Source organism: Coregonus lavaretus (assembly GCF_964263955.1).
Source record: "Coregonus lavaretus genome assembly, chromosome: 22".
Lineage (NCBI taxonomy): Eukaryota > Metazoa > Chordata > Actinopteri > Salmoniformes > Salmonidae > Coregonus > Coregonus lavaretus.
The window spans coordinates 5,404,386-5,425,282 of NC_140009.1; the positions used below are offsets into that span (position 1 = coordinate 5,404,386).

Here is a 20,897-nt window from a genome sequence, read left to right on the forward strand (position 1 = left end):
AGGTGATTGTTGACGCCACCATCTAATCTATTACCATTGTGCTGTCGTTGTTAGATCCTGGATGACGGAGGGGATCTGACCCACTGGGTTTATAAGAAGTACCCCAGCGTGTTCAAGAAGGCTCAGGGCATCGTGGAGGAGAGTGTCACTGGGGTCCACAGGTGAGAAATAGCCTTCCCAAAACATTGGTCACATACATCCACAGCAAGGAGAGACATTTTGGAACTTTTTGTCATTGGTCCAGTTTCTCCTCCGTTGTCATTGGTCCAGTTTCTCCTCCGTTGTCATTGGTCCAGTTTCTCCTCCGTTGTCATTGGTCCAAGTTTCTCCTCCGTTGTCATTGGTCCAAGTTTATCCTCCGTTGTCATTGGTCCAAGTTTATCCTCCGTTGTCATTGGTCCAAGTTTATCCTCCGTTGTCATTGGTCCAAGTTTATCCTCCGTTGTCATTGGTCCAAGTTTATCCTCCGTTGTCATTGGTCCAAGTTTATCCTCCGTTGTCATTGGTCCAAGTTTATCCTCCGTTGTCGTTGGTCCAGTTTATCCTCCGTTGGTCTGTGGCTCACCTAAAGGTCTTTCTTCTTTCCAATCCTTTACCCTCAGGCTGTACCAGCTGTCCAAGGCAGGCAAGCTGTGTGTCCCGGCCATGAACGTGAACGACTCTGTTACCAAGCAGAAGTTTGACAACCTCTACTGCTGCAGAGAGTCCATCCTGGACGGGTGAGGAGGAGTTGTCATGTAGAATATAATAAAGGAACGTTAACAACTGTCCTTTCTTTGACCTTTTTTTCTAGTAATAGAATAATAACACTGATATGAAATATCTTACTTCATGGAATCACAACTATGTCCCCAAGCAGATCACAGAGTGGTTTTAGAGTTTGTGTTTAGTTTGTGATAGTTGTCATACCTGGCTTACCTGGTTAAATAAAGGTGAAAATTAAAAATTAAAAAATAATAGACAACCTTCTAATCTAAATAATGTATTTCCCTTCTTGTTGCAGTTTGAAGAGGACCACTGATGTGATGTTTGGGGGGAAACAGGTAGTGGTGTGTGGTTATGGAGAGGTGGGGAAGGGTTGCTGTTCTGCTCTGAAGGCCATGGGAGCCATCGTCTGCATCACAGAGATAGACCCCATCTGTGCCCTGCAGGGCTGGTAAGAAACCCCTGGGGCAACATTTTACTCTTCTTAAAATTATATTTTTTTACAATTCAATAGTGGTGTCATTATTGGGAATGTTTTTGGAATTATTTTTCTTCTACACGATAGCATGGATGGGTTCAGGGTGGTCAAGCTGAATGAAGTCATTCGCCAGATGGATATTGTGATAACCTGCACAGGTAAACTAGAAACCAATCAATCAATTATATATATATATATATATATATATATATACATATACATACAGTGGGGAGAACAAGTATTTGATACACTGCCGATTTTGCAGGTTTTCCTACTTACAAAGCATGTAGAGGTCTGTAATTTTTATCATAGGTACACTTCAACTGTGAGAGACAGAATCTAAAACAAAAATCCAGAAAATCACATTGTATGATTTTTAAGTAATTAATTTGCATTTTATTGCATGACATAAGTATTTGATCACCTACCAACCAGTAAGAATTCCGGCTCTCACAGACCTGTTAGTTTTTCTTTAAGAAGCCCTCCTGTTCTCCACTCATTACCTGTATTAACTGCACCTGTTTGAACTCGTTACCTGTATAAAAGACACCTGTCCACACACTTAATCAAACAGGCTCCAACCTCTCCACAATGGCCAAGACCAGAGAGCTGTGTAAGGACATCAGGGATACAATTGTAGACCTGCACAAGGCTGGGATGGGCTACAGGACAATAGGCAAGCAGCTTGGTGAGAAGGCGCAATTATTAGAAAATGGAAGAAGTTCAAGATGACGGTCAATCACCCTCGGTCTGTGGCTCCATGCAAGATCTCACCTCGTGGGGCATCAATGATCATGAGGAAGGTGAGGGATCAGCCCAGAACTACACGGCAGGACCTGGTCAATGACCTGAAGAGAGCTGGGACCACAGTCTCAAAGAAAAGCATTAGTAACATACTACGCCGTCATGGATTAAAATCCTGCAGCGCAAGCAAGGTCCCCCTGCTCAAGCCAGCGCATGTCCAGGCCCGTCTGAAGTTTGCCAATGACCATCTGGATGATCCAGAGGAGGAATGGGAGAAGGTCATGTGGATTGATGAGACAAAAATAGAGCTTTTTGGTCTAAACTCCACTCGCCGTGTTTGGAGGAAGAAGAAGGATGAGTACAACCCCAAGAACACCATCCCAACCGTGAAGCATGAAGGTGGAAACATCATTCTTTGGGGATGCTTTTCTGCAAAGGGGACAGGACGACTGCACCGTATTGAGGGGAGGATAGATGGGGCCATGTATCACGAGATCTTGGCCAACAACCTCCTTCCCTCAGTAAGAGCATTGAAGATGGGTCATGGCTGGGTCTTCCAGCATGACAACGACCCGAAACACACAGCCAGGGCAACTAAGGAGTGGCTCCGTAAGAAGCATCTCAAGATCCTGGAGTGGCCTAGCCAGTCTCCAGACCTGAACCCAATAGAAAATCTTTGGAGGGAGCTGAAAGTCCATATTGCCCAGCGACAGCCCCGAAACCTGAAGGATCTGGAGAAGGTCTGTATGGAGGAGTGGGCCAAAATCCCTGCTGCAGTCTGTGCAAACCTGGTCAAGACCTACAGGAAACGTATGATCTCTGTAATTGCAAACAAAGGTTTCTGTACCATATATTAAGTTCTGCTTTTCTGATGTATCAAATACTTATGTCATGCAATAAAATGCAAATTAATTACTTAAAAACCATACAATATGATTTTCTGGATTTTTGTTTTAGATTCCGTCTCTCACAGTTGAAGTGTACCTCTGATAATAATTACAGACCTCTAAATGCTTTGTAAGTGGGAAAACCTGCAAAATCGGCAGTGTATCAAATACTTGTTCTCCCCACTGTATATATATTCCTAAAGTCATTTTCACATCATCAGTTGTCACAAAGGGCTTTACAGTAACTCGGCCTAGAGGGGCGAGCAGAACCACAGTGGTCCGGAAAGCAGACAGGTTTTATTCTATTTCACTGATAATCATAAAACTATCTTCAAATTGAAATAACCCAGCAGATGTCCATGTTTATGACTCAGCTTTTATCCACCAGACGTCAAGCCAGTGGTCACCTGTTTAAACCACTCAGTATCTTTATCAAACCAGTTGGTGACTCACTTCATAACAGATTACATGAAGTATTCTCTCTCTCTCTCTCTCTCTCTCTCTCTCTCTCTCTCTCTCTCTCTCTCTCTCTCTCTCTCTCTCTGTCTCTCTCTCTCTCTCTGTCTCTCTCTCTCTCTCTGTCTCTCTCTCTCTCTCTCTGTCTCTGTCTCTCTCTCTCTCTCTCTCTCTCCTCTCTCTCTCTCTCTCTCTCTCTCTCTCTCTCTCTCTCTCTCTCTCTCTCTCTCTCTCTGTCTCTCTCTCTCTCTCTCTGTCTCTCTCGCTCTCCCCCTTCTCTCTCTCTCTCTCTCTCTCGTCTCTCTCTCTCTCTCTCTGTCTCTCTCTCTCTCTCTCTGTCTCTCTCTCTCTCTCTCTCTGTCTCTCTCTCTGTCTCTCTCTCTGTCTCTCTCTCTCTCTCTGTCTCTCTCTGTGTATTACCGATGACTTAGCGATGACTTTTCAATCAGAGCTCAGATGAACAAGGAGGACTGACTGTGTTGTTGTTGTTGTTGTGATGTCACTCAGGCAATAAGAACGTGGTGACCAGAGAGCAGCTGGACCGGATGAAGAACGGATGTATAGTCTGCAACATGGGACATTCCAATACTGAGATTGATGTGGTGAGTTACTTTTACGTGGGTGGGTGGGTGTTCTGCTGCTCTGTCACTAACCGCTGGGTCTGGTCTCTCTCCCTGCTAGGCCAGCCTGCGGAGCCCGGAGCTCACCTGGGAAAGGGTGCGTTCTCAGGTGGACCATGTGATCTGGCCCGACGGCAAGAGGGTCATCCTGCTGGCTGAGGTACTGAATACACACACACACACAGTACCTGGTCCTGTTGGCTGAGGTACGGTACCTGGTCCTGTTGGCTGAGGTATGGTACCTGGTCCTGTTGGCTGAGGTACGGTACCTGGTCCTGTTGGCTGAGGGATGGTACCTGGTCCTGTTGGCTGAGGTATGGTACCTGGTCCTGTTGGCTGAGGTATGGTACCTGGTCCTGTTGGCTGAGGTATGGTACCTGGTCCTGTTGGCTGAGGTACGGTACCTGGTCCTGTTGGCTGAGGGATGGTACCTGGTCCTGTTGGCTGAGGTATGGTACCTGGTCCTGTTGGCTGAGGTATGGTACCTGGTCCTGTTGGCTGAGGTATGGTACCTGGTCCTGTTGGCTGAGGTATGGTACCTGGTCCTGTTGGCTGAGGTACGGTACCTGGTCCTGTTGGCTGAGGTATGGTACCTGGTCCTGTTGGCTGAGGTATGGTACCTGGTCCTGTTGGCTGAGGTATGGTACCTGGTCCTGTTGGCTGAGGTAGATGACCTGGTCCTGTTGGCTGAGGTATGGTACATGGTCCTGTTGGCTGAGGTACGGTACATGGTCCTGTTGGCTGAGGTAGATGACCTGGTCCTGTTGGCTGAGGTAGATGACCTGGTCCTGTTGGCTGAGGTAGATGACCTGGTCCTGTTGGCTGAGGTAGATGACCTGGTCCTGTTGGCTGAGGTAGATGACCTGGTCCTGTTGGCTGAGGTAGATGACCTGGTCCTGTTGGCTGAGGTAGATGACCTGGTCCTGTTGGCTGAGGTAGATGACCTGGTCCTGTTGGCTGAGGTAGATGACCCGGTCCTGTTGGCTGAGGTAGATGACCCGGTCCTGTTGGCTGAGGTAGATGACCCGGTCCTGTTGGCTGAGGTAGATGACCTGGTCCTGTTGGCTGAGGTAGATGACCCGGTCCTGTTGGCTGAGGTAGATGACCTGGTCCTGTTGGCTGAGGTACCTGGGTCTATTGGCTGAGGTACCTGGGTCTATTGGCTGAGGTAGAGTACCTGGGTCCTTCTACCAAAAGTGCCTTTTGCGTCAATATTGAATTTTAAAAGCCTGTTATATTAAATGAAGTGCCCATTAATATAGACCACATGAATAAAGACTTGCTGAAGTGCCACAATTCAGCATTTTGACATGTCCCTCTGTGCATCCTCTTTGACTTCTCTGAAGATTTGAACCCACATTTCTCCAAGTTTCAACATCATTGTAAAGCCCTAGTTATTTTGTTGCTTTGACAAAGTCACTTCTGAAGATTATTATTTATTTCATGTGATTTAGTGATTCATTTACGTCTGTCCCTCATTTTAAGGTCAACCCTTTTACGTGAACTGAACTCTCGTTTTTAATAGGGTGACACTATTCATATTTTTTAAAATATTTTTTTCTAAAGAAATATTGAACATTGAAATCAGGCGATCTCGTTCTACTCTTTTTGGCCATTTTCTGGTGTTTTTGTGGTGGTTAACCCTGTTACCTACCCATATATAGACCGGCTAGAAATGTTTTAACAATTTCATTTTTTTTGGTGACGCTTGCATCCTTACTAGATGGCCGCCATTTTGCAAGCTCCGACCCAACTTTGCTATTTTGTGATTCTTTTGTAGTTTATTTTTACTTTATTTTCACTAAATGTATCCGCGATCATTTCTTACAACCGACAATAACTTTTGAACATCAGATCAGCAGTTACTTACCTCAATTTCAGCTTCAACTTCGACTCATCTGCACTGGGCACTTTCTGTAATTCCGACCCAATTTTAGGGCTACCCAAGAGGAAACGCCGACGTTACAGAGGCAAGAGAGGGGGGGATCCTGGAGAGATTAAGGCTAAGGGATAACCGGCCACCTCCTCACTCAATGCTGTTGAACAGTCACTTGATAATAAGATGGATGACCTCCGATCGCAGATTTGCTACCAACGGGATTACGAAACTGTAATATTCTTTTGCTTTTCTGAAACATAGCTCTTGCACAAGATACCATAACAACCAATAACAACATCGTGCTGGGTAATGAGGGCCGCCACTGACCCAGAGGACTGGGTGATCTCGATCTCCGAGGTCGACGTGACTAAGGTCTTTAGTCAGGTCAACACCCACTAGGCCGCGGGGCCTGACGGTATTCCAGGGCGTGTTCTCAGAGCATGTGCAGAACAGCTGGCAGGCGTATTCACGGTCATTTTCAACCTCTCCTTGTCCCAGTCTGTCATCCCCACATGTTTTAAGATGACCACCATCATTCCTGTTCCTAAGAACTGTAAGGCTTCATGCCACAATGACTACCGCCCTGTAGCACTCACATCTGTAATCATGACGTGCCGTGAGAGGCTGGTTATGACACACATCAACTCCATCATCCCAGACACCCTAGACCCACTCCAATTTGCATTTTGCCCCAGCAGAATCGTAGACGACGCAATCTCAATTGCATTCCACATTGCCCTCTCCCACCTGGACAAGAGGAACACCTATGTGATAACGCTGTTCATTGACTACAGCTCAGCATTCAACACCATTGTCCCCTCCAAGCTCGTCACCATGCTTAGGACCCTGGGAATGAACACCTTCCTCTGCAACTGGATCCTGGACTTCCTGACGGGCCGACCCCAGGTGATGAGGGTAGGCAACATCACCTCCGCCACGCTGACCCTCGTCATGGGGGACCCACAGGGGTGTGTGTGCTTAGTCCCCTCCTGTACTCCCTGTTCACCCACGACGACATGGCCATGCACGACTCCAACACCATCAAGTTTTCTGACAACGTGACGGTGGTAAGCCTGATCACCGGCGACGATGAGACAGCCTACAGGGAGGAGGTCAGGTGACCTGGCAGTGTGGGGGCGAAACAACAACCTCTCCCTCGACGTCAATAAGACCAAGGAGCTGATTGTGGACTACAGGAAACGGGGGGGACGAGAACGCCCCCATCCACATCGACAGGGCTGCAGTGGAGCGGGTCGAGAGCTTCAAGTTCTTCGGTGTACAAATCCTCAAAACGTTCTACAGCTGCACCACTGAGAGCATCTTGACCGGCTGCATCACTGCTTGGTCTGGCAATAGTACCGCCCTCGATCTCATGGCGCTACAGAGGGTCGTGCAGACGGCCCAAGACACCACTGGGACCGAGCTCCCTGCCATCCAGGACCTCTATACCAGGCGGTGTAAGTGGAAGGCCCGGAAAATCGTTAAAGACTCCAGCCACCCAAGCCATAGACTGTTCTCTCTTCTTCCGCACGCCAAGCGGTACCGATGCAAGTCTGACACCAACAGGCTCCTGAACAGCTTCTATCCCCAAGCCATAAGACTGCTGAATAGCTAACAAAATGGCTACACTGACTATCTGAGTTGACCCTTGTATGTATATATTTCTCTATTGTTACAGGCTTTTGTTTTTCCATTTATGTTTTGAGGTTGTACTTTAGCACGTATAGGTCGTTAGCACGTAGAGCGCAATAATTGGTTAGTCAGTATGTGTTACACCTGTACTGGTTCCGATCTCGTTAGTGGGAAGGTGTTTCACCTGTGCTGGCCCAGGAGCTATTTAAGAGTGTCTGGTCCAGTGCTCCAGTTGTCTTGATAGATGTGGAGGGTTAACACCTTTTAGTTGTCTTGATAGATGTGGAGGGTTGACTCATTTAGTTGTCTTGATAGATGTGGAGGGTTGACTCATTTAGTTGTCTTGATAGATGTGGAGGGTTAACTCATTTAGTTGTCTTGATAGATGTGGAGGGTTAACAACTTTAGTTGTCTTAATAGATGTGGAGGGTTAACACCGTTAGTTGTCTTGATAGATGCGGAGGGTTAACACCGTTAGTTGTCTTGATAGATGCGGAGGGTTAACACCTTTTAGTTGTCTTGATAGATGTGGAGGGTTGACTCCTTTTAGTTGTCTTGATAGATGTGGAGGGTTAACACCTTTATTTGTCTTGATGCGGAGGGTTAACTCCTTTTAGTTGTCTTGATAGATAGATGTGGAGGGTTATCACCTTTAGTTGTCTTGATAGATGTGGAGGGTTAACACCTTTATTTGTCTTGATGCGGAGGGTTAACTCCTTTTAGTTGTCTTGATAGATAGATGTGGAGAGTTGACTCCTTTAGTTGTCTTGATAGATGTGGAGGGTTAACTCCTTTAGTTGTCTTGATAGATAGATGTGGAGGGTTAACACCTTTTTAGTTGTCTTGATAGATAGATGTGGAGGGTTGACTCCTTTAGTTGTCTTGATAGATGTGGAGGGTTAACACCTTTAATTGTCTTCATAGATGTGGAGGGTTATCACCTTTAGTTGTCTTGATAGATAGATGTGGAGGGTTAACACCTTTTTAGTTGTCTTGATAGAGGTTGAGGGTTAACACCTTTAGTTGTCTTGATAGATGTGGAGGGTTAACACCTTTTAGTTGTCTTGATAGATGTGGAGGGTTAACTCATTTAGTTGTCTTGATAGATGTGGAGGGTTAACACCTTTATTTGTCTTGATAGATGTGGAGGGTTGACTCCTTTAGTTGTCTTGATAGATGTGGAGGGTTAACACCTTTAATTGTCTTCATAGATGTGGAGGGTTAACTCCTTTAGTTGTCTTGATAGATGTGGAGGGTTAACTCCTTTAGTTGTCTTGATAGATGTGGAGGGTTAACTCCGTTAGTTGTCTTGATAGATGTGGAGGGTCAACACCTTTAGTTGTCTTGATAGATGTGGAGGGTTAACTCCGTTAGTTGTCTTGATAGATGTGGAGGGTCAACACCTTTAGTTGTCTTGATAGATGTGGAGGGTTAACTCCTTTAGTTGTCTTGATAGATGTGGAGGGTCAACACCTTTAGTTGTCTTGATAGATGTGGAGGGTTAACTCCTTTAGTTGTCTTGATAGATGTGGAGGGTTAACTCCGTTAGTTGTCTTGATAGATGTGGAGGGTCAACACCTTTAGTTGTCTTGATAGATGTGGAGGGTTAACTCCGTTAGTTGTCTTGATAGATGTGGAGGGTCAACACCTTTAGTTGTCTTGATAGATGTGGAGGGTTAACTCCGTTAGTTGTCTTGATAGATGTGGAGGGTCAACACCTTTAGTTGTCTTGATAGATGTGGAGGGTTAACTCCTTTAGTTGTCTTGATAGATGCGGAGGGTTAACTCCGTTAGTTGTCTTGATAGATGTGGAGGGTTAACTCCTTTAGTTGTCTTGATAGATGTGGAGGGTTAACACCTTTTAGTTGTCTTGATAGATGTGGAGGGTTAACACCTTTAGTTGTCTTGATAGATGTGGAGGGTTAACTCCTTTAATTGGCTCTCCCTATTTTGATTTCTAGACAAAAAATATATTATCTGATTTCATTTTAGTCCACCTTTTTGGTTTGCTTCCTGTCTTTAAGTTTGGTGTGGGTTTTTACTTTGTGTACCTGTTAATAATATAATAATAATAATATGCCATTTAGCAGACGCTTTTATCCAAAGCGACTTAGTCATGTGTGCATACATTTTTACGTATGGGTGGTCCCGGGGATCGAACCCACTACCCTGGCGTTACAAGCGCCGTGCTCTACCAATTGGGCAAATTTAGTGGGTGCTCATGGTGGATGTCTTTTAGGTCTCAGTTGTTGTTGTTGTTTGTCAACTTTCAGTGGACACCCCCATGAGTGTCTTTCAGAACCCATCCTAAAAAAAAACCCACCTGTTTCGTTTTGGTTGTTGTCAGTGACTCTTTGTTAGTTCCCCCTTTCTGTTTGAGCGAACGTAACACTATGTACTCTCACAGGGCCCTCTTCTGGCTGTGCCGGGGGGAGATTATAAGAGGGCATGGCCATTAAGGCCAGATCGTTCTTCAAGATGTTCAAACGTTTATAGATGACCGCTCACTTCATCACACACACACATAATATGCATGTATTTATACTGACTCTACACACACTCACATACAATCGTCATATACACTGCTTCTACTCTATTTATCATATATCCTGATGCCTAGTCACTTTACCCCTTTACATATCTACCTCTATCATTCTAGTATCCCTGCACATTGTTAATATGGTACTGGAACTGACCCTGTATATAGTCACTTTACCCCTATACATATCTACCTCCATCACTCCAGTATCCCTGCACATTGTTAATATGGTACTGGAACTGACCCTGTATATAGTCACTTTACCCCTATACATATCTACCTCCATCACTCCAGTATCCCCTGCACATTGTTAATATGGTACTGGAACTGACCCTGTATATAGTCACTTTACCCCTATACATATCTACCTCCATCACTCCAGTATCCCTGCACATTGTTAATATGGTACTGGAACTGACCCTGTATATACTATGCTTGCTTACTTTCTTCTGTTCTTCTTTTTATTTCTCGTGTGTTTTTCTTCTACCTTATGTTATTTTTAATATTACATTGATATTGATTACTGCATTGTTGGGTTCAGAGCTTACTTAAAAGTAACAATAAAATACCACTGTAAAATGTGCAGTTTTCTCACACAACTCAATGCCACAGATGTCTCAAGTTTTGAGGGAGTGTGCAATTGTCATGCTGACTGCAGAAATGTCCAATAGAGCTGTTGCCAGAGAATTTAATGTTCATTTCTCTACCATAAGCCTCCTCCAACGTCGTTTTAGAGAATTTGGCAGTACATCCAACCGGCCTCACAACCGCAGTCCACGTGTAACCACGCCAGCCCAGGACCTCCACATCAGGCTTCTTCACCTGCGGGATCGTCTGAGGAGGGGGAAGGGAGGGGGGATGCTCAGGAGTATTTCTGTCTGTAATAAAGTTATTTTGTGGGGGAAAAACTCATTCTGATTGGCTGGGCCTGGCTCCCCAGTGGGTGGACCTGGCTCCCAAGTGGGTGGGCCAATCCCAGGCCCACCCATGAAAAAGCTACAAACAACCTTCTAGAGATACAAAATACTTCATTGGAGAGGTTTTCCACAATGAGATGTATCCTGGTGACCTTTTTGTCACCTTTGTCAGCTCCCAAACCTGACTCTGTTATTGAAAATGCAACAAAATACTGACTTTGCCTGAGTGGTTCCCCACTAACTCCATGGAACTAAAGGCTTTTTCTTCCCATCGTTGACCAATGCTCTGTGGTATCAGGGAGTACTCTGGGGTGTGGTATCAGGGTGTACTCTGGGGTTTGGTATCAGGGTGTACTCTGGGGTGTGGTATCAGGGTGTACTCTGGGGTGTGGTATCAGGGTGTACTCTGGGGTGTGGTATCAGGGTGTACTCTGGGGTGTGGTATCAGGGTGTACTCTGGGGTGTGGTATCAGGGTGTACTCTGGGGTTTGGTATCAGGGTGTACTCTGGGGTTTGGTATCAGGGTGTACTCTGGGGGTCTTCTTTCAACGCTGGACTCATCTGTGTGTTCCTTAAATTTAGTTCAGTAACACAACCGTACAACTGTTATCTCTTCTAATCTCTGTTTTTGATTTCAAAGTTCATTAATGTCAGTTTCCCTGTGAATGGCTACATAACTGACCAGTTGATTCATGTAATGTGTGATTGTGTTTCCTGTAGGGTCGCCTGTTGAATCTGAGCTGTTCCACAGTGCCCACGTTTGTTCTGTCTATCACAGCTACTACTCAGGTGAGGCATCTAGTTTGTTTATATGACAGTTGTGTCCAGAAACAGTGGTTTGCACACAAAAACACAACACAAAAAAAATATGTATTTTCTATTGGTAAAAATATAAATTTCGTATAAACTTAGACAACAGTCAGTATCAACTATATCGAAGCACCCCTAAATTGAATGCTGAGGTGTGTTGTTTTTATTAGTCATACTTTTTGCTTTAGAGGTTTGCTGAAGACAGACTAGAGTTAGGATATCTCCCGCTCTCCTGTTCCGCTGCTACCTGAGCTTTGTGAGAACGGGATGTTGGCAGCGTCCAGACTCTGTGAGAACGGGATGTTGGCAGCGTCCAGACTCTGTGGTGATCTCTCTCTCTCTCTGTAGGCTCTGGCTCTGATTGAGTTGTTCAATGCTCCGGAGGGACGTTACAAACAGGACGTCTATCTGCTGCCTAAGAAGATGGGTAAGACCTGGGGCCCGTCCCAAATGGCACCCCATTCCCTATTTAGTGCACTACATTTGACCAAGCCATAGGGCTTTTTGGGAAGCAGACCATCGATCTGCATACATACAAGTAGTCTTTGACTGAGCCTTATTGATGAAAATCTTTAATGAATAGATACCAAATCTCGATAAATTTGGTACCACACAGGTTTCAACGGGCAGTTTGTTTTATGTGGCTCGATGTCGCCACCTAGTGCTTTTTCTTTATTTAACCACAAAACTGCATTTTTCCAAACAAGTTTGAACAAGAAATATGTGTGTGTTTATGTGGTGTAATACTACCCATATGGGCTCTGGTCTAAAGTAGTGCACTACAGAGGGTAGTGCACTACAGAGGTGCCCTCCTCACAATCCACCTGTGTCTTCCATCCAGATGAGTACGTGGCCAGTTTGCACATGCCCAACTTTGACGCCCACCTGACGGAGCTGTCTGACGAGCAGGCCAAGTACATGGGCCTGAACAAGAACGGACCCTTCAAACCCAACTACTACAGGTACTGAGACCTTCTGTTTTTCCCTTTTCCCACCTGATTCTCTCACTGTTTAAAACATTGAAGTAAGCCTTGTCCGAACCAGAACAGCCCATATCTCCTGTTATTCTGCAGCGTGATGTACAATTACACCCCTGGACAGGACGTCTGTCGAAGGGCCTTGAGAGCCATTAGGTCCCATTTTTAGAGTCTTTGGTATGACTCGACTGGGGATCGAACTCCGGTGTTGAAAATTAGCTCTGCAATAGGGTTGGAGTGAGGACCACTATCAAAGGCAAACTAAACAATTATCCTAGGCTACAAACAAAGGAATAGAGGCAAATCCTAAAAGTGAAAGAAGGAATTCTAAATGCAAAAGGTCAAGAGCCAAGTCAGCAAGAAATAAACAAACAAACAAACATTCTCTCAAACATAACAGGTAATATTACCGGTTGCCTAGGTAATGACTCTGACAAAAAAAAAAAAAAGGTAGAAATACCTTCTCTGATGAGGTAGTCTGTATTTGATTGAGTGTGGTGATGGGTGTTGGGGATGATCTGGGGTTAGGGTTTTAGATGTGGGTTAGTAGGTGGTACTGATTTTAGTTTTGGAAAAGGGAACGTAATCATACACTCGTGGGACAGCACAAATATTATATGGCATGGTACTGTATTACACAGATATTGTGTAGACAAATTAAATCGAACTGTAGTCACATGATTGTTTTTAATGAAATCATATCTACTGTCTATGTCTCCAAGGTATTGATGGGAATGGACAATGCAGCGACCTGCAACCAGCAACATCTGGAATAAGTTCATATAATATCTCTATTTTATTTGATAAGTTATTACAAAATGAAGAAGAAGAATTATTTTGCTTATGCTGAATGTAAATTGTATTATTAATATTGATTATAATATCTAACTTGTCTTGTCAGGCATAGTAACATTGATATAATATCTAAGTTGTCTGTCGGGTACATGAATCAATCCATGCATTTCAAGCATCTCAAACAACAGCAGAGACCAATGTGTGTTCCAAATGGCACCCTATTCCCTATAAAATGTGTTCCAAATGGCACCCTATTCCCTATAAAATGTGTTCCAAATGGCACCCTATTCCCTATATAATGTGTTCCAAATGGCACCCTATTCCCTATATAATGTGTTCCAAATGGCACCCTATTCCCTATATAATGTGTTCCAAATGGCACCCTATTCCCTATGTAACGCACCACATAAGGAATACGGTGCCATTTGGAACTCAGCCCCAGAGAAATAACCATAAGAAATGTTAGTCCTATATTTTAGTCTGCTGGCTACGCTTTCATCTCCTGAAGTATCAATTTAGCTGCTAATGCTAATGTTTCTGAATCACAATGTTCATTAACGTCAATATGTCACTGTAATGTAGTCCTGTTTACTCCTTAAAGTCATACATGATGGTGCCAAATGATGGCCGTGATGTTAATGGTCGAGAGGAGGAGGAGGATGAGAGGGTTATGTTTCCTGTTTCTGTGCACACGCACTCGCTGATATATTAAATTAAGTTTCATTCCATGAGCCAGAATTGGGTTTGTGATCCTAACTGGGCTGTTTTTAATGTCTGGTGACGCATTGAAGAAACTCGCTTGACTGGTATCTGCATTCATACTTGTCCTTAAGCTCAGAGTGTGAATATGCCTTCTGAGCCACTTCCTTATCAGTTTAATCTCAATGTTAAGTTAATTCCGTGGCTATTTCTTATGTTTGAAATTCTTCCGATTTTTAGAGATTGAAAAGCATAGTTTGTCCTAGTTGATCTGTAGCTCGTCCTACGTTGACAGACATGCCTTGAGGTGATTTCTGCTTTCACTTCCTTATGTTGATCACCTAAATGATTTATACTTGTGATTGTTGTAACTGGATGTGAATTAATGTATAATATATCAGAAATAAACTCCTCCTATAATTAATAAACAGAAATATAAGTCTACAATTTGTTTGTAGAATTGAATTATGAATGTAATAGTCTTCGTGTGTGTGTGTGTGTGTGTGTGTGTGTCAGAGAGAGGCTCGAGCGCCCACTCCAGTGTTGCATTCTTACCTTTTTCATTTTACCAGCCAGGCCCCGAGGCCCAGGTCTAAAACGACTTCATGTCATGTTCATGATGCTCTTTCGCGCCTCTTTCCTGAACCTGTCGCGCCAACACACCGCTATTACCTATTAAAACGGTCCAGCCTGTTAATTCTCTGCCCGGTGTTCAGCACCACTGTAGCGTTGTCGGGTTGCGTCCCACTATAGTATATTCACAGGCTTCCCCAGAGCGCCTCACCGGCTGCAGTTACTAAATATTATCCGCTGAGTCACAGACTCTGAGTCACAGACTGTCACAGAAGATTCCAGAAAGGTGCTTTTAGTATATAAGCCATGGATCTCTCTCAGTTGAGGCATATCTTTTGGAATAAACCACACCACTCAAGGAGCAAGGCCTCGAACAGGGGACAAAAACTACTCAGGACTCAAACGAGGTCCTTTTAATATCTCGAGAGAAGAACAAGACATCTACCGTTTGTAAGTTATAATGTTGACACTGACAGGCAGTTTGTAGACCATGCCTATGCAGTTAGTTTAGATGGATTGATTATTGATCTTTCTGGCTATGAACAGGGAGAGAAAAAGCATGATTTTACCAAACCATTTTTTAAAATCAAATTTAAATAAGCAGTTTTGACTCTAATACATTTACATTGGGAAATGGTAGATATGTAGAATATATATCCATGTCCAATAGTAGACTATACACCTCTAGACATCTCAGTTGAGTGTAAATGAGCGAAACATATAATTAAGTATAAACGTCATACACATAACAGTAAGACAATAAAAGGCAGAAAATATTAAATTATGATGATAAAATACTGCTCTTAATCTTACTCTGTAGCTCAGCTGGTAGAGCACGGCGCTTGTAACGCCAAGGTAGTGGGTTCGATCCCCGGGACCACCCATACACAAAAAATGTATGCACACATGACTGTAAGTCGCTTTGGATAAAAGCGTCTGCTAAATGGCATATTATTATATATTATTACTCATGCAGGAAACAAAAAAAAAAAAAAAAAGGTATTCTATCTAATCTTGTAGATTTAATGTATTATTTTGTTCACCCAAAATAAAAGTATATTTTAATTTAATTTCAATGCAGGTGGCCATGAACCCCACTAACGCTGTGTTCGACGCCAAACGCCTGATCGGCAGGAAGTTCGACGACCAGATTGTTCAGTCAGACATGAAGCTGGGGCCTTCAAGGTGATTTTAAAATAGTATATATATTTTTTTTTTGTTGAAGAATACAAGCTCAAATGTATTACAACCAAGTGCTCATTCTTCTACAAATGGTAACAGAAAAATCACAAACCAATAAAAACAAAAACAAAAAACACATACAGTGGGGAGAACAAGTATTTGATACACTGCCGATTTTGCAGGTTTTCCTACTTACAAAGCATGTAGAGGTCTGTAATTTTTATCATAGGTACACTTCAACTGTGAGCGACGGAATCTAAAACAAAAATCCAGAAAATCACATTGTATGATTTTTAAGTAATTAATTTGCATTTTATTGCACGACATAAGTATTTGATACATCAGAAAATCAGAACTTAATATTTGGTACAGAAACCTTTGTTTGCAATTACAGAGATCATACGTTTCCTGTAGGTCTTGACCAGGTTTGCACACACTGCAGCAGGGATTTTGGCCCACTCCTCCATACAGACCTTCTCCAGATCCTTCAGGTTTCGGGGCTGTCGCTGGGCAATACGGACTTTCAGCTCCTTCCAAAGATTTTCCATTGGGTTCAGGTCTGGAGACTGGCTAGGCCACTCCAGGACCTTGAGATGCTTCTTACGGAGCCACTCCTTAGTTGCCCTGGCTGTGTGTTTCGGGTCGTTGTCATGCTGGAAGCCCCAGCCACGACCCATCTTCAGTGCTCTTACTGAGGGAAGGAGGTTGTTGGCCAAGATCTTGCGATACATGGCCCCATCCATCCTCCCCTCAATACGGTGCAGTCGTCCTGTCCCCTTTGCAGAAAAGCATCCCCAAAGAATGATGTTTCCACCTCCATGCTTCACGGTTGGGATGGTGTTCTTGGGGTTGTACTCATCCTTCTTCTTCCTCCAAACACGGCGAGTGGAGTTTAGACCAAAAAGCTCTATTTTTGTCTCATCAGACCACATGACCTTCTCCCATTCCTCCTCTGGATCATCCAGATGGTCATTGGCAAACTTCAGACGGGCCTGGACATGCGCTGGTTTGAGCAGGGGGACCTTGCGTGCGCTGCAGGATTTGAATCCATGACGGCGTAGTGTGTTACTAATGGTTTTTTTGAGACTGTGGTCCCAGCTCTCTTCAGGTCATTGACCAGGTCCTGCTGTGTAGTTCTGGGCTGATCCCTCACCTTCCTCATGATCATTGATGCCCCACGAGGTGAGATCTTACATGGAGCCCCAGACCGAGGGTGATTGACCATCATCTTGAACTTCTTCCATTTTCTAATAATTGCGCCAACAGTTGTTGCCTTCTCACCAAGCTGCTTGCCTATTGTCCTGTAGCCCATCCCAACCTTGTGCAGGTCTACAATTTTATCCCTGATGTCCTTACACAGCTCTCTGGTCTTGGCCATTGTGGAGAGGTTGGAGTCTGTTTGATTGAGTGTGTGGACAGGTGTCTTTTATACAGGTAACGAGTTCAAACAGGTGCAGTTAATACAGGTAATGAGTGGAGAACAGGAGGGCTTCTTAAAGAAAAACTAACAGGTCTGTGAGAGCTGGAATTCTTACTGGTTGGTAGGTGATCAAATACTTATGTCATGCAATAAAATGCAAATGAATTACTTAAAAATCATACAATGTGATTTTCTGGATTTTTGTTTTAGATTCCGTCTCTCACAGTTGAAGTGTACCTATGATAAAAATTACAGACCTCTACATGCTTTGTAAGTAGGAAAACCTGCAAAATCGGCAGTGTATCAAATACTTGTTCTCCCCACTGTATATCCTCAATGGCCCTGGTCAAGATGAAGGAGATTGCTGAGGCCTACCTGGGCCAGAAGGTGTCCAATGCAGTCATCACAGTCCCAGCCTACTTCAACGACTCCCAGAGGCAGGCCATTAAAGATCTCTGGACTGAACGTCCTGAGGGGTCATCAATGAGCCCATGGCGGCAGGATCATCAATGAGCCCACGGCGGCAGCTGTCGCTTACGGGCTGGACAAAGGCAAGAATGAGGAGCGCAGTGTACTCATCTTTGATCTCGGCGGAGGCACCTGTGACGTCTCCATCCTGACCATCGAGGATGGGATATTCGAAGGTGAAGGCCAACAGCTGGGGACACTCACCTGGGAGGGGAGGGCTTTGACAACCGCCTGGTCAACCACTTTGTGGAGGAGTTCAAGAGGAAGAACAAGAAGGCAATGAGGAAGCTGAGAAACAGCCTGTGAGAGGGCCAAGAGAGCCCTCTCCTCCAGCTCCCAGGCCGGCATCGACTTCTACACCTCCATATCCATCACCAGGGCTCGGTTTGAAGAACTCAACTCAGAGCTCTTCGGGGGGGAACCCTGGACCCGGTCGAGAAGGCCCTGAAAGATGGACAAGGCTCAGATCCACGAGATCGTCCTGGTCAGTGGCTCCACTCGAATCCCTAAGATCCAGAAGCTCCTGCAGGACTTCTTCAACGGAAGGGAACTCCAACAAGAGCATCAACCCAGATGAATCTTGATGGGTGACACCTCTGAGAATGTCCGGGACCTTCTCCTCCTGGACGTGGCTCCTCTGTCCCTGGGCATCGAGACGGCTGGAGGGGTCTTGACCGCCCTGATCAAACGTAACACCACCATCCCCACCAAGCGGAACCAGATCTTCTCCACCTACGCTGACAATCAGCCAGGTGTGCTCATCCAGGTGTACGAGGGAGAGAGAGCCATGACCAAGGACAATAATCTGCTGGGGAAGTTTGAGCTCACGGGTATCCCTCCCGCTCCGAGAGGACTTCCACAGGTCGAGGTGACCTTCGACATCGATGCTAACGGCATCCTGAACGTGTCGGCGGTGGATAAGAGCACTGGCAAGGAGAACAAGATCACCATCACCAACGACAAGGGGCAGCTCAGCAAAGAAGACATTGAGAGGATGGTGCAGGACACAGACAAATACAAAGCTGAGGACGATGCCCAGGGGGAGAAGATAGCAGCCAATAATGGGTTGGAGTCCTACACATTCAACAAGAAGAGTAGTGTAGAAGACCCGAACTTGGCAGGGAAGCTCAGCGAGGATGACAAAAAGAAGGTCGTTGAGAAGTGCAACCAAACTATCTCCTGGTTGGAGAAAAACCAGATGGCTGAGAAGGAGGAGTTTGAGCACCAGCAGAAGGAGCTGGAGAGAGTGTGTAACCCAATCGTATCCAAGCTCTACCAGGGGGTGGGAGGGGCTACTCCGATGGGGAGTTGTGGCATCCAGGTTGAGGTTGGTGCTAGCTCTCAGGGCCCTACCATTTGAGGAGGTGGACTAAATAATCAATCAAAAATCAATTGCCGATCAATCACTAAAGAGGCCTCATAAGCCAATGGGTCTTCTAATAGAACTACTGTTTGTCAACTAGCTCTGTTTTCATACCACTAGACATCTAGATGGAAGTCACTGCCGGGGCGGCAGGTAGCTTAGTGGGTAAGAGCGTTGTGCCAGTAACCGAAAGGTCGCTGGTTCTAATCCCCGAGCCGACTAGGTGAAAAATCTGTCGATGTACCCTTAAGCAAGGCACTTAACCCTAATTGCTCCTGTAAGTCGCTCTGGATAAGAGCGTCTGCTAAATGACGTAAATGTAAATGTAAATGTATATTGTTGTTCAGTGTAGTAATACTTTCATGTCATCCTCCATCTTGTCATGTTTTATTTTCAGACCCAGAATAAAATTCAATTTAATTCAGCTCACATAGGCTGCTTAGTGTTTACATTTGTAGAGAGTATTCTGAGAAGATATTAAATGAATTTGAATATGCTAATAAGACATTCTGGTTCAACAAAGGTGAACAGGTTCAAAATAACCTGTTTTGAAATCATGTGTTTCTGGTTGCCTAACTCTGCCATCTAGTGTACATATTGACGCATAACTACCTTGAGAATCGACTAATGAAACCAATGATGTAATCTTGTATGGGTTTAATTAAACACAGAATTGAATGAAACCCCTATTCCCTACATAGAGCACTACTTTAGACCAGAACCTAATGGCTCTTTGGACTCTGGTCAAAAGTAGTGCACTACGTAGGAAATAGGGTGCCATTTGGGACGTATTAATGTTAATTTAATTGAGTCAATTGTCACTCTGTGAGCGTAGAGTGAATAATCTATCCGAACATGCATAATCAAGTTTGGTTTGAATATCAATGTAAATCATAAATACCAGAAATTAAATCAAATTATCTTGTGAGCAACTGAAATGATGGACGAGCTACTAGCGTGTAGGCTACTGTTGTAGAGTACATTGTTTATAAACATGATTATTACTTGATTATAAACTTCAGTGTAGTATTTGTTATATTTACATTTGAAAAGGTAATATAATTAGAAAAAAAAATATTCAAACATATTTATTGGTTATGGTGTGAGAGTGTAAATGAGAAGAATGGAGAAAAAAATTGAACATAGCATTTTACTTAAAGTGGTCAAAAAAATAACAAATAAATATTGCATTCATAATTCTGATGCAGGTAATCATAGGCTACCATTTAATGCATTTCTGCAAACAGTTTAGGGTTAAAGTTTTGACAAAAAAAAGTGCACTTGTAAACGCAGCATGCAACAATTTCAAAGATTTTACTGAGTTACAGTTCATATAAGGAAATCAGTCAATTGAAATAAATTCATTAGGCCCTAATTTATGGATTTCACATGACTGGTAATACATATATGCATCTGTTGGTCACAGATATATATTTTTTTAAAGGTAGGGGCGTGGATCAGAAAACCAGTCCGTATCTGGTGTGACCACCATTTGCTTCATGCAGCGCGACACATCTCCTTCACATAGAGTCGATCAGGCTGTTGATTGTGGCCTGTGGAATGTTGTCCCACTCCTCTTCAATGGCTGTGCGAAGTTGCTGGATATTGGCGGCAACTGGAACACGCTGTCCTACACGTCGATCCAGAGCATCCCAAACATGCTAAATGGGTGGCGTGTCTGGTGAGTATGCAGGCCTTGGAAGAACTGGGACATTTTCAGCTTCCATGAATTGTGTACAGATTGTTGCGACAT

At 44.2% G+C, this 20,897-nt stretch overlaps 2 protein-coding genes and 1 pseudogene across 4 annotated transcripts in view; 2 read left to right on the forward strand and 1 right to left on the reverse strand.

Annotated features, from left to right (window-relative positions):
- Window positions 1–14,580, forward strand: part of LOC311150023 (S-adenosylhomocysteine hydrolase-like protein 1) — a gene marked incomplete at its 3' end in the record, with an annotated part of 49,260 nt that extends 34,680 nt beyond the window's left edge. The window contains exons 7-16 of one of the 2 annotated variants that reach the window (XM_084187266.1): window positions 55–161; window positions 603–719; window positions 1,004–1,156; window positions 1,271–1,341; window positions 3,778–3,872; window positions 3,952–4,050; window positions 11,578–11,646; window positions 12,016–12,094; window positions 12,509–12,629; window positions 13,367–14,580. In XM_084187266.1, coding sequence (XP_084043392.1) covers window positions 55–161; window positions 603–719; window positions 1,004–1,156; window positions 1,271–1,341; window positions 3,778–3,872; window positions 3,952–4,050; window positions 11,578–11,646; window positions 12,016–12,094; window positions 12,509–12,629; window positions 13,367–13,373 — 918 coding nt within the window. Of the gene's footprint in view, window positions 1–54; window positions 162–602; window positions 720–1,003; window positions 1,157–1,270; window positions 1,342–3,777; window positions 3,873–3,951; window positions 4,051–11,577; window positions 11,647–12,015; window positions 12,095–12,508; window positions 12,637–13,366 lie in introns of those variants that run through there. The other variant, XM_084187265.1, reaches the window with a different exon arrangement.
- LOC311149472 (uncharacterized protein) overlaps window positions 1–20,897 on the reverse strand; it is a gene marked incomplete at both ends in the record, with an annotated part of 790,865 nt that overhangs the window by 573,365 nt on the left and 196,603 nt on the right. The window lies entirely within an intron of this gene.
- Window positions 17,647–19,154, forward strand: LOC311149347 (heat shock 70 kDa protein-like; annotated as a pseudogene). The gene has a single exon. The product of its transcript is annotated as a heat shock 70 kDa protein-like (transcript).